Raw genomic sequence first — 12,316 nt, forward strand, 5'->3', positions numbered from 1 at the left:
AGGCAGCCCTCCTCGGTCTTGTCTCCCCCATTGGAGCCTGAGCTCCTCGAGGGCAGGGACTGGCTCCATCCCTGGCATCACGATTAAGACCAATGCCTTTCCCTCTGTCCGTCTGCCCACCCATCCGTCCATCCTCCGAACCTCCGCTTCTCCTCTGTGGGAAAGGGGGTCCCTGAGAGCCCCTGCAGGCCAGCTCGAACCCTCTGCAGCGCTCCGGCTGTGGACAGGTCGACACTCTGGGCTCCTAAACGGCCGCTGAATGAATGCACCGAAGCGCGAGCGTGCCTGCGCTGTGGTTTCGAGGCTGAAGCCTGTGTCGGAAGGAGCCCGGCTCGGGCGGCAGCCGAGCAGGCTCCAGCGGGTGACCCTGGCAGCGCGGTGCCCTCGAGAGCGTGGGCCAAGCGGCTCCCCCTCCCCCGGGATTCCTGTAGTCTCCTCCCCCTGCGCCCAAAGCGCCAGATCTCGCTGAGAAAGGAAAGGGAAGGGAGGCCAAACAAGCCATGAACTCCTCACTGCAAGGCAGACTTGGGCGTCTCGCTTCTCCCCCTGACGAGCCTGCGGGCAGGTGCCAGGCCCCTGAGGCACGGGGGAGGGGATGCCCTCCTCCCCCTCTGCTCCCTGGGTGGCCCTGGCCCAGGGAGGAAAGGGCGGGAGTTGGCACTCAGTGAGCTCAAGGATGCCAGAGTGGCCGGTGCCGTAAACAGGGCCAGGCAGGCAGGGAGAGGAAGCCCGAGACTGTCAGGAGAGAAAGGAGGGCAGGAAGGAAGGGCCCTCCAGGGACCCGGGCCAGGTGGGCGGAAGGGGGTTAGAGATGGTCTGGGCTGACCAGGGCGGGGGGACCTGGCAGGAGGCCAGCCCCCCACGTGCCCTCCAAGGACCACCTTCATGTCACCCCAGGCTTCTCCGAGCTCCTTCAACCGAAGTCAAGGCCCTTTGCTGCCCTGCTGGCCCCTCTGGACACTCCCTGGACGATCCACTTCCTCTTTAAGCCACGCCCGTGAGACCCCAGGGACGCCTCCCCCCGCCGCCCCCGGAAGCTGCGGCCTCCTAAGGCAGCCCAGGCTCGGATTCGTCTCCTTCTGGAGAGGTGTGGACAAGGCAGCCTCCCCAGCTCGTGCTCCAGACGCTGAGCCGTTGATTTCTTGAACCTCAGTGGGACTTTGCATTCCGCCCTCTTCCAGAGCCGAGAGCCCTGCCTGCCATTGTGGGCGCCAGCTCACCCGCCCTGAGCTAGCTGTAGGCCAGGGCTCTCTGCCAGCTTCATGGAAGCCTGAAGGAGCTGTCAATGGCGGGCGCTGGAGGCGGCCTCCAGGCCACGTCCGGGCTGGAAGGATGACCACAGTGCCTTTGGAGGCACAGATTCAGAGGCCTCTTCCTAGCTAGGATTCCGTGCGGGGACGGTCTGTGTCTGAAGAGTTGGCTCCAAGCCGCTGGGCCCTGATGGGCTCTTTCTTCCCTCCACAGCTGCCCTGGAGGCACCGCTGCAGTTGGTCCTACTTTGGAAGTGACTCTCTACCTCCCTGAGGTGCGCCCTCCTTTCCCGGATGCAGATACCAACCCCCTCCTGCCTTCTCTTTCTGGGGGATTCCAGATATCTCCCACAGTGTTGGAGGCCTTCTTTGAGGGTCCCGTGAAGCCCAGAGGAGCTGCCCCTGCTGCCCACCTGGCATCACTGCTGGCCCTTGGGGCATGACCAGCCCTGGCCCCCCAGGCTCTTCCCGTGTCTCCTCTGTACCACCCTGGGATTCTCTGGGATCAGCCCGTTCCATGACTCACAACCACATGCCATCGAGGGGGGCATCCTGGCATTCCCCAAGTAGGTTTTGGGCATCGCTGGGGAGCACATGGGGGTGGTGATTCGGTGCCTCACTAGCCAGCTCTGACCGATTCCTGGCCACAGGCCCCTGAGCCAACCCTGTCCTCCACCTCCAGGGGGTGAAGCAGGGGGGGGCAGCAGGAGAGGAGGCGGGCGGAAGGCCCGCTCTGAACAGGACGCCAGGCACAGCAGCTGGCGGCCAGGATTCCTCTAATCGTCTTTCTTCAAAGGAGACTTAACTGAGTTTAGGGACGGGAGGTGGTCCAAGACCACACGTTCATGGCCAACAGAGCCCAGTGAGCAGCAAGTGGTGCTGGCAGTACAGGAAGCAGCACACGGGGACAGAGATTGCCGGAAAGGAGCCCATGTTCCGGCCGGGCGCCACGACGATGGAGGAGATGGTTTGTCAGGAAACTGCGTAGGAGAGAGCAGAGGCCTGGTCAGGGAGGGGACGTCCTTACCCCCGGGAGCTGCAGGAAACTGGAGGGCTGGATACTCCACAGCTACGTGGCCTTGGACAAGTCTCGTAACCTGGATCTCACTTTTCTCCTCCATGAGATGAAGGTGTTGAGCTACGTGACCTCCGAGGTCCCTTCCAGCTCGGGAGCGATGATCCTGTTGGCTTCTCCATTTGCACAATGAGAAAGTTGGGCTAAGTGGCTGCCAAGCTCCCTTTGGGCCCTGGAACGAGGTCCCACGAGACCATCTGTGAAACGAGGGGGCTGGCCAGGACGACCTCTCGGGTCTCCTTCAGCTCCGACAACGTGGCACCAGGCAGCCCGGATACACCCCTTTCCCTTTCCCCCTTAACATTCTTTGCTTTTTAAACATTGACTTTCTGCCCTTCTCCCGCAGCCCACGGAGAAGTCCAGCAGCAGGACCTCAGCCACGCAGGGGAAGTCCTGCCAAGCACGTTGCCACGCCTCCCAGACTTCCAACAAAAGCAGATCGAGTGAGAAAACTGGTGCGGAGCCTGCCCGCGGAGGGCCTCCCTTCTCTCTCTCACCACGGAGCCTTTGCAGTTGCTTGTCTCGGACCGTTGTGTCGCTCCGCCAACCATGATCACAACATGGCTTCCTCTGTCCGGGGACCTCCTGGCTCTTCTCCCTGTACTTTGCATCGGTTTATCCAGGTCTGGCCACATTTCTTCTGCAACCACCCCCTCATTTCTTATTTCACCACCATCGTGGGTCACAGCAGGTGGAGGCCTTCGTCATTGACGGGCATCCCCTCGATTCCAGGTCCCAAATGGAGCTGCTCATCTTCCTTTTCCTTTGGCCTAGGAGGGGCATTGCTGGGCCGAAGGGGAACCACAATCCTATCGCCCTTGGGGCGTGCTTCCACATTCCTTCCCAGAACGGTCAGAGCAGTTCACAATCCTCCCATCATTCCCTCAGCATCCCGATCTTCCCCTCGCTCCCTCCGGCACTTGCCCTTTCCCATAGATGTGCCGTGTCAGTGTTGTTTGAGTTCACATTCGTCTCCTCAATCCTATCGGAGAACTGTTGGATGCAATTAGGCTTAGCTGGAATTTCCTCCTCTCCAAACTGCCTGTTGGCATCTCTGGACCGTTCATGAATCGAGGAATGACTCTCATTTGGGCAAGTTTGCCTCCGTCCCATCCTCGGGATATACTAGAGAAAGGAGGTCCTTACCATTGACCCGCGCTGGAGACATTTTGGATGTAATTGCGTTGTCTACGGTCCCTGGTAGCAAGGTGGCATTGCCCTCGTTCTCCCTTCTAATGAGGCCTCTTTTGGCTTTGGCCAACCGCCCCTGCCTTTTGGACTCCAGCCCTTTGGTTCTGGTTTCGAAAGCTTTCTGCGCTCTGCTTGTGTAGTAGGGGAACTCCTCATCCCTTCACTTTCAGTTCCATTCCTAGCTGTGATTTCCCTCCATCTCACTTTCTTCGTTCTCCCTGCCCCCATTATCCTGTCCCTCAAGTCCCTTTTGCTTCTAACCACTAAAACTGCTCCCCACCCCCCTTACCATTCCCCTCCCCTCCAACTTATCCCCTTCCCCCTCCTTTTTCCCAACTGGGAAACTAATTTTTCTAGGTCCAACTGCTTAGCTGGAGATAGCCTTTCTCTCTGAACCAATTCCGAGGAGAGTGAGGTTCCAGCGCTGCCTGCTGCCATCCCTCTCCCCCTTTCCCCTTCCATTGTAAACGCTTTCCTTTTTCGGGAGTGAGAAAGTTCCCCCATTCCACCTCTCCTTTTCCCTTCCTCCTAGACTTTTCTGGAGATCATTCCACTATGACTCCAACTCACACGCATGTCCGCTGTCTCCATAACCTCCTCCTATATGCACTAAGAATGAGGAAGTTCTTGGGGATGCTTCATCTTCCCATGCAGGAATATAAGCATTTAGCTTTGAGCCCCTCGCGATTCTGCTTTCCTGCTTATCTTCTTCTGCTTCTCGAGTTGTCTGTCAGAAGGGCAAATTTTCCAGTCTGGTCTGCTCTTTTCATCAGGACTGCTTGAAAGCCCTCAAATTGATTAAATAGCCATTTTCGCCCCTGAAGGATTACACTCTGTTTTGCTGAGCAGACAACTGTTGGGTGCAATCCCCACTCCTTTGCCTACTGGCATGTCATATTCCAGGTTCTCTGCTCCTTTACCATGCACGCTGCTACATCTTGGGTGATCCTGACTGCGGCTCCAGATGGTAACTGTTTCTCTGGCTGCCTGGTGTATGTTCTCTGGCTTGGGGGGGAATGGGGGCGCCCAGCGGAGTCAGTCCTTCAGTTTCTAACTGACCCACCCTCTAGGTCTGGGGTAGCAGCAGCTCCATTTCCCATGATAATGTCTCGGACTGTGCCCGCCGGGCTCCGCTTTACTTTTCACTTTCCGCTGCTGCTCTCAGGCACGAATTCTGTCAGTATCTCGCCCCGAATCTACTTTCCAGATCAGTCGTTTCTCTGAGGACGGTTCACATTTTGAATGTTTTGGGGCTTTTTTCACTTACATGGAAAGACGATTTAGTTTTCTCAGCTTTTGAATTCCAAAGTCCCTCCCTCCCTCCCTCCCTTTCCTCCTTCCCGAGGCAGCCCGTGTTTTGACAGCAGTCATACACGTGACGCCACGCACGTCGAGCATGTCAGACTCCTAGAAAAATGGATCTGATTGGGAATGAGGGTTCCAGAACCAAAGCAGGGGATAGAAAGGGCGCCACGGAAGGGGTGGGAAAGGATATGGAGGGGAGGGTCCGAGTGGACCCCAGGAGAATGTTTCTCCAGAACAGCAAGATGGTGGTGGAGGAGAGTAGATGAAGAAAGTGAGACCCAGAGAGGTCGGAGACTGACAATCATAGCTAACACTAGGGAAACGCTAGAGGGCTGGCAAGCACAACTCCGTGAGGAAGGGGCTAGTATCCCCCCTTTTGCAGAAAGTGAGGCTGGGGACAGTGAAGTGACCTGTCCAGGGTCTCTCACAAATGGGGTCTGTGACAAGATTCAAACTCAGGTCTTCCCAGCTCCCCATCGACTCCTTTCTCTAGTACTTCTGTGATTGTTTTCTGAGAAAAACTTGGGCCTTGGCCTTATTTCCATTAGAACCAGATTTTCATGGTGGGGCAGTAGTGGTCAACAAGGGTAGCCAGCTCGCCCAACACAAGGCAGGAAATGCAGCTGGACCTTCTCCTCCCTCGTCCCTGGGAGCCTGGTACAGGTCCAGGGTTCTGCCCACTCAGGGCCTTGAAGGTCAGGATAGAGGCTTGGAAACACCCCCTCCAGGGAGGTCAGCAATCCCTGCTGCCCACACTGCTGACCCTCCAGTCTTCCCTGGAGGCCTGGGAGGGATCTTGAGTCCAACCACTTCATTTTACAGAAGAGTTAGTGACTTGTCCAAGGACACTCAGCCAGGTGGGTGACCCTTAGCTGAGGCTCCCCCTGTGGGTAGGGATTGGCACAGAAGATGATCTCAGGGGAAAAGGAAGAGGAGGTGCCCTGGGGGGAGCAGGGACCAAGGCTGGGGGGGGGCCTTCCTAGAGAGGAGGCTGGGGATGGTCCACAGCAGGGCAGAAATGAGTCACAGCAGGCATCATCCTAGCCTAGCCCTCTTACTGGTAGATAACGCCCCCCCCCCCCAAGCTGGTCAGCCCCTTTGGCCCCACACCCCTTGCTCTGAAGAGCCCCCCCTCACTTGTCCTTGTCCTCCTTGGGACCTCCTCTCTGGTCAGTGCCCACTCTTGGCCACCGCTAGGGCCTGAACCACAGGGTAACCACCTTCTCTGACAGGAAGGGAAACCGAGGCAGGGGTGGCTGAACTTCCTGAGCCCACCCTGCCACAACCTGGCCTCAGTGTTCTCATCTGTACATGGGGATGATCCCGCCTAGCCCACGTCCAACTCTGGGATCTGACATCTCCGAGGCCTAACCCTAAGCCAAGGTTCCTCGAGGACGAAGGATCTGAACTCACGTCCCGGCAGGGGAGGCTCGGGCCGAGCCAGGCAGGCGGAACCCCCTGGGACGGACAGACAGACAGACTGGGGAGCCCGGAGCAAGGCTGTGATTTAGACACGAATTTATTTGGGATTTTTGTACATTAAACCAGCGAATCTCCTGGCTTCAAGCACACGTTTTTGGTCTTTAAAGTGACAAAAGGAGGAAAAAACCCAAACCTGAACCCCAACCCCACATCCGTCTGTCCGTCCTTCAAAGGAGCAGGGCTGCTCGGGGCCGGAGGAGGCCCCGGACCCCACGGAGGGGCCCAGATCATGCGGGGACCCGAGAAGAGGAGGGGGCTGGGCGGGGGGATGGGGGGGTCCTCAACAAAGCGGCAGCAGCAATGGCGGCAGCGACGGCCCGGGCCCTTCTTGCCGCCGTCTCCCGGGCAGAATAAATACATTCAGAGGCGGGCGAAGGCAGTGATGGCGCCCCCGCTGGGTCCATCCCACAGGCATCGCCGGCTCGGCTCCGGGGTCCCGGCTCCAGGCCGGGCCCGCTCCCTTCCCCTCCTGCAGATGCTGGCACCACGGCTGGGAGCGCGTCTTCTGTTACCTGGGAGATGGGGGGGAGAGAAAGTCGGACGTGGGCCCCCCCGCCCCCCCAGCACCTGCCCACAAGAGGCTCCCCCCAGCTCCCCTTTCCATTTGGGGCCTGCACCAGAGGAATCTGGTGCCAGCGGGCCCCCCCATTAGGGCGGCAGCGATCACCATGGCAGCTGGCATTGACGCGGCCCTGGGCTGGGGACCCCACGGGTGCCGCTGCTCCTCCAAACGCCCTGAAAGGTGTTCCCGTCACCCCCATCTTACAGTTGGGGACTCTGAGGTGAGCCACGGGTCTGTCGGGGGGGCAGGCGGCCAGGAGAGCGGGGCTCCGGGCACGGAGCCTCACTTCAGTCATCGGGCCAGGCAGGAGGGAGCGAGGCCCCCCGGCCCCCCGGAGTGTCTGCAGCAGAGGGAGGCGCTCCTTCGGGCCTCACCGTGTCGGCCCGTCTCCCTCCCAAGGACAGCCGGGGGGTGGCATCCCTTCGGACGCTGGAGGACCGTTGCTGGCCACGGGCCGGGCCTTCTCCCTGGAAGGGTCGAGGCTGGGCATTTATGAGGTGCCGGCGTGTGTCCTCGAAGGTCCATTTCCCCTAAAGAGGGGGTGAGCCCGGAGGATAAGGGGAGACGGGGACGGGCAATCTGCCAAGTGGGCAGAGGAGCCGCGAAACGAGGGGGGCTGTAACCCTCCGAGATGGCCTCTGGGCTCCTCCCCCAAGTGCCCGAGGGTCTGGCAGAACTGGGGATGATGGGGAGGGAGAACTGTTAAGGGGTAAACTGAGGCAGGATGCCGGCAGACAGAGCCCCTCCTCACTGGGGGGCCCACATGTGTCAGGGGTGCCAGGGCCTGTCCTGCCAACAAATCGCAGCTCAGAGATGTGTGAGTAATGTGGGGCCCCCAGAGGGAGCCTCAGTTTCCTCATCTATAAAATGGAGGTGACGAGGGTTCTCTGTCTGTGACTGCAGGTGGGCGGACCAGCCACCCAGGGAGACTTCCCGGAGCCCCGTGATGTGCCCGTGCACCGCTGGGGCACCGACCCTCATCAAGCTTCTCCTCTATGCCAGGCCGGCTTGCTGCGTGCCCCCTCTGGGGGACGCCGGAGGAGGAGCCCCCCGTCTCCCTCCCACGCTGTGCCAGCCCCGTCCTGGGCTCCGCTGCGGGTGCTCCTGACCACCAGGGAGCAGCGACAGTGACGGGGCGGCCGGGGCCAGTCCATGGGGGCCTCGGAGGGCCGAGCCAGCCTGGCCTGGACAAGATGGCCCGACACCGGCCGGCGTCACCCCCTGACCTTCATGCCAAGAACCCTGGAGGGAAGGCCGGCCCCTCCGGGTCACCCAGGGTGGTCACTGCGCCGGACGACCTCCAGGGATGAGGATGGTCCAAGACGACAGAGGAAGCCCCCAGGGTCAGTGCGGAGTGACCACTGCCTGGGCCAAGCCAGTCCCTGAATGTTGGAATCAAAGGCCGGCCCTGGCCTCAGGGAGCTTCGGGGGATCGGGGGGGTCCCCAGAGGAGGGGGCTCGCAGGACCCGAGGAAGCCTGGCAGTGGGCCTTGAAGGCCAAGGCGCAGGCTGGGGCGACCTGGTCAGCCATGTTGGTCAGCTGGTTAAAGGAGCAGTCACGGGCCCCCCTCAGCACCCCCAATGCCATCCGAGCAGGCCCGGCCTTCCCCAGGCCCCCTCTGAGCGGATTAAGCCCCGCCTGGACGCTTCCCGGCCCGGCCGCCATCCTGTCGTGGACTCCCTGGGCCGGGCCGGCCGGTCTCTGCGCTCCTCGTCCCTCGCCTCCGGGGTCTCCGGCCCGGCACACGGCTGGCACTGCCGACGGCTTCGAGGGAAACGAGGGACGGCTGAGCCTCTCCTGGTCCCGAAGACTGGCGGCACCCTGGGGGGCTCAGGGGGATCGACAGATCCCGAGGAGGCCCCGACGCCTCGCGAGATGCCCCCCAGAACACCCAGCCGGAGCCAAGGTCTGCCAGCTTGAGGCCTGCCTCAGTTTCCCATCATGCCGGAGGCCATCAAGGCAGCCTCCTCCTGGCCCTGGACGTTCTCAGAGCAGCTCGAGCCGGGCCGGTTCTGAACCTCCAGGCCTCTGGGACAGGGGTCCGAGAGCGGCTCCGGCCACCTGAGGGCCCGTCTGTCCTGGCCATGAGGCACAAGAAGAGGCGAGATCGAATGACTCCAGGCCGGCTCCTCCAGGGTGGCCTCTGTCCAGGCTGATGCCCACCAGGCCAAGGGGAGGGCTCGGGCCGGCCCCCTCCCAGAAGAGGCCCCAACACTTAGTGGCTGAGCCCCCCAGGGGCACGCAGCCGGACACCCGATAAAGCCCGCACTGGTCTGCCTTGACCAAAGGCACGGGGTGAGGGAAAGCGGCCCCTCTGGCCACGGCGGGAGTCCGGCCACTTGGCCGGGCCAAGGTGGAATGGCCAAGGTGGAAGCAGCCTCAGGCTGGCGCAGAGTACCCAGGCACCCCTCCTGCGGACCCCGGGGGCCCGCCTGCTGCCCGTGGCCCCCTCGGACCCGGCTCATCCTGCCAACTGCAGCTGGACCTCGTGGGCACCAGCGAGGCGCACTGGCGAAGGCGGCGCAGCTTGTACCCTGCTATGAGGAGGTTTGGCGTCACAGCCTCCAGGCCAGGGCCTTCCCTGGGCACCTCTGGGGGCATGCCGGTGCCAGGGGAGTGCCAGGCCATTGGGCACAGGTGTGTCACCCCGAATGGCAGGAGGCCAGGCTGGGCCTCCCCACACAGGAGCCTGAGAGCTCACGTGGCCCCCCGAACCTCACCAGGGCAGGGCCGGTCTGCCTCGCCAGCCTGCGGGGGCACCCGAGCTCCAGCCTGCACGGCCTCCAGGCCGAGCCCCGATCAGAGGACCGAGCAGGCCGGTCCCGACGGCTCACGGGCCGGGCTGAGGTGGAGGCCGAGGCCTCGCTCCCTGCAGCCTCCTCCAGACCGGCTCAGAGCCCGCAGGCCGGGCCCAGGCTGACCAGGCTGACCATTCCACAGATGGGGAACGGAGGCCGCGGCGTCCAGTGACCGGCCCCGGGTCCCAGGACTCAGGCGTCTTAGCCGGCTCTTCCTGACTGCAGGCCCCTCTCTGCACCCCAACTTAAGGAGAGATGCTGGGCTCAGGGCCAGAGGCCAGCAACCGTGCCCGCCGGGTTGGGGGAACCGCAGGCCTCCACCCTCCGCTGAAGCCCAGGCAGGGGCCCCCCGAGGCCACCCTCTGCCGCTGGGCTGTGCTGAGTGCCATGAAGAACGAGGGCAGCCGCCCCCTCTCGGCCCCCCTCTCTGCCGCCACCCCCCCAGAGACCCATTTCTAGCTGGTGAACCCAGCCCAGCCTGGCACCCAAGGCCCGCGCCCCTGCTCTGCCCACCCTGGCCCCGGGGCGGCCCAGGTCAGCTCTCCACTGGCTTCTCCTCGCCCGAAGGCCATCTGGGTGCGAGTCCTGCCCGGCCTGGGCCCCAGATCTCGGTCCTCCGGGCTCTGCTGACCCGACTCGGACCCGGGGACCTCCGGCAGGTCAGGGTCAAGGGGACGACCACCCCGGCCAGCTGCCGGCCCTCAAAACAGGGCAAAGGCCTTCTCCTGGGAGCTGGGCAGCGAGGGGGCGGCACAGGGCCCCTGCCCGGATGACCCCCCGGAGCTCCGGGGCCCCAGCTTTAACCAGAGGAGCAGCCCCCGGGTCCCCCTCTCGGGGTTGGGGAGGCCTTTCCTGGCTCCCTGGGCTCCCCGCTTTCTAAGTAGAGGAGAGGCTCCCCTCTCTCAGGGTGGGGGGCCTTCCCAGCTCCTGTCTCTTGGGGGGGGACTAACGGGGGGAGCCCTTCCTCGGCTTCCTAAGCAGAGGAGCGGCTCCCCTCTCTCAGGGTGGGGGCCCTGGCCAGCTCCCCTCTTGGAGCCCCCCCCCCCCACTGGGTCCCTGGTCTCAGGGTTCGGGGCTCCCCACATTCTAAGCAGGAGCAGCTCCTCTCTTGGCAGGTGGAGGAGGCGCCCCAGTAGGGCCAGCCCTTCCCCCCCAGCCCCTCCCACTCACCGGGTCCCCGAGCCCAGGCTACGTCTCGAAGTGGCTCAGGAGGTCCCTGATCTCGGGGCTCAGGTGGGGGGCCGCGCGGGCGGCCTCGGCGATGGCGCGCCGGTAGACGCCCTTCTTCTTGCGGTTGAACCTCAGTTTGAAAGACTCCGAGAAGGGGGACAGTTTGGACACGGACAGGGACGACGTGGTGGGCGAGCCGAACCAGGAGACGCGCGCCTCGGCCCAGGCGGGCTCGCCGTCCTCCTTGTGGCCCAGGCTCAGGTCCAGCACGCGGGCCGGCCACCAGGGGCAGCCGGCGATCTTGCCCCAGACCACGTCGCCCACGGCCACGGTGCGGCCGTCCTCGGTGGCGCACTGGGCCACGCTCTGCGTGTGCAGCCGCACGGTCAGCGGCGGGACGGTCTTGCGCTCCTCCCGCGAGGACGAGGACACGGAGGCGTCGTCGCCGGGCAGGAAGCGGCAGGCGGCGGGCGAGGCGGGCTCCGAGGCGGACGACTTGCCCTCGTCCAGGCTGTCGTTGCTGCACACGGACAGGCTGGACGAGTCGGCCTTGCGCTTGTAGTTCACGAGGAAGGCGAGGCCGTCGCGGCCGGCCGGGGCCGGAGGGAAGCCGCCGAAGTCGTCCTCGTCCGCCGAGCCGCCCGAGGACAGCCGGGGGGAGCGGCCGGCGTAGAAGGCGGGGCTCAGGGGGGGCGCGCGGGCCTCGCCCAGCTCGTCCACCAGCTCGGCCTTGTAGATGGACACGCTGTGGCCGCCGCGGGGGAGCCGGTGCGGCTTCAGGCGGATCTTGGGGGGCGGCGCGTCCCCCGGGGGCAGCGGCCGGCTCAGCTTCAGCTTGGGGATGGCGGCGGGCGGCTCGGGGCCCCGCGGCGGGGGGCAGAAGGGCTTGAGGGAGCCGTGCACGCGCGAGGGGATCTTGACCACCTCGCCGGTGCCCTGCGGCGTGCTGTAGGAGATCTTGATGACGGGGCTGCGCGGCACCGGCTCGCCCGCCCCCGCCGCCGCCGCCGCCTTCTCCCGCCTGGGCCGGCGCAGCTCGCCGTCCGGCTCCTCGGCCTTCCTGGGCTCCTTGTCGGGCGCGCCGGGCCTCCGCCGGGCCGGCTTGGCGCTGGGGGGGCCGGCCGGGCCCTCCTCGGGGTTCAGGGTGTTCTTGCACTTCTCGCAGAGCACGCGGCGCGGCCGCAGCCGGATGGTGCTCATGATGAGCCGGCCCGGGTCCCGGTTCCGCGACAGCCGCCGCTTGGTGCGCTTGATGGGCCGCGGCGGGGGCTGCGGCACCCACTGGTTGTACGTGTGTCTCAGCCACAGCGGGTGGGGGAAGGGGGCCCCCTCAAAGTAGGGAGGGAAGGGGGGGGCGCTGCCGGCGGGCAGCGGGGGCAGCGGGGGCGGCGCGGGGTCCGGCCCGTCGGCCGCCGGGGGGGGCCGGGCATCTCCTTTGTCTTCTTGGGGGGCCCGGCGCGGGCAGCCGTCCGACGGGGGCCC

At 64.1% G+C, this 12,316-nt stretch overlaps 1 protein-coding gene across 1 annotated transcript in view; it reads right to left on the reverse strand.

Annotated features, from left to right (window-relative positions):
- Positions 1-6,731: 6,731 nt before the first annotated feature.
- PWWP2B (PWWP domain containing 2B) overlaps positions 6,732-12,316 on the reverse strand; it is an 18,181-nt gene continuing 12,596 nt past the window's right edge. The window contains exons 5-6 of the mRNA XM_044660307.1: positions 10,835-12,314; positions 6,732-6,815 (exon numbers count right to left, since the gene is read on the reverse strand). Of these exons, the coding sequence (XP_044516242.1) occupies positions 10,853-12,314 (1,462 nt within the window). The 3' untranslated portion in view covers positions 6,732-6,815; positions 10,835-10,852. The remainder of the gene's footprint in view (positions 6,816-10,834; positions 12,315-12,316) is intronic.

This window comes from Gracilinanus agilis, chromosome 2, assembly GCF_016433145.1.
Source record: "Gracilinanus agilis isolate LMUSP501 chromosome 2, AgileGrace, whole genome shotgun sequence".
NCBI classification, from domain to species: domain Eukaryota; kingdom Metazoa; phylum Chordata; class Mammalia; order Didelphimorphia; family Didelphidae; genus Gracilinanus; species Gracilinanus agilis.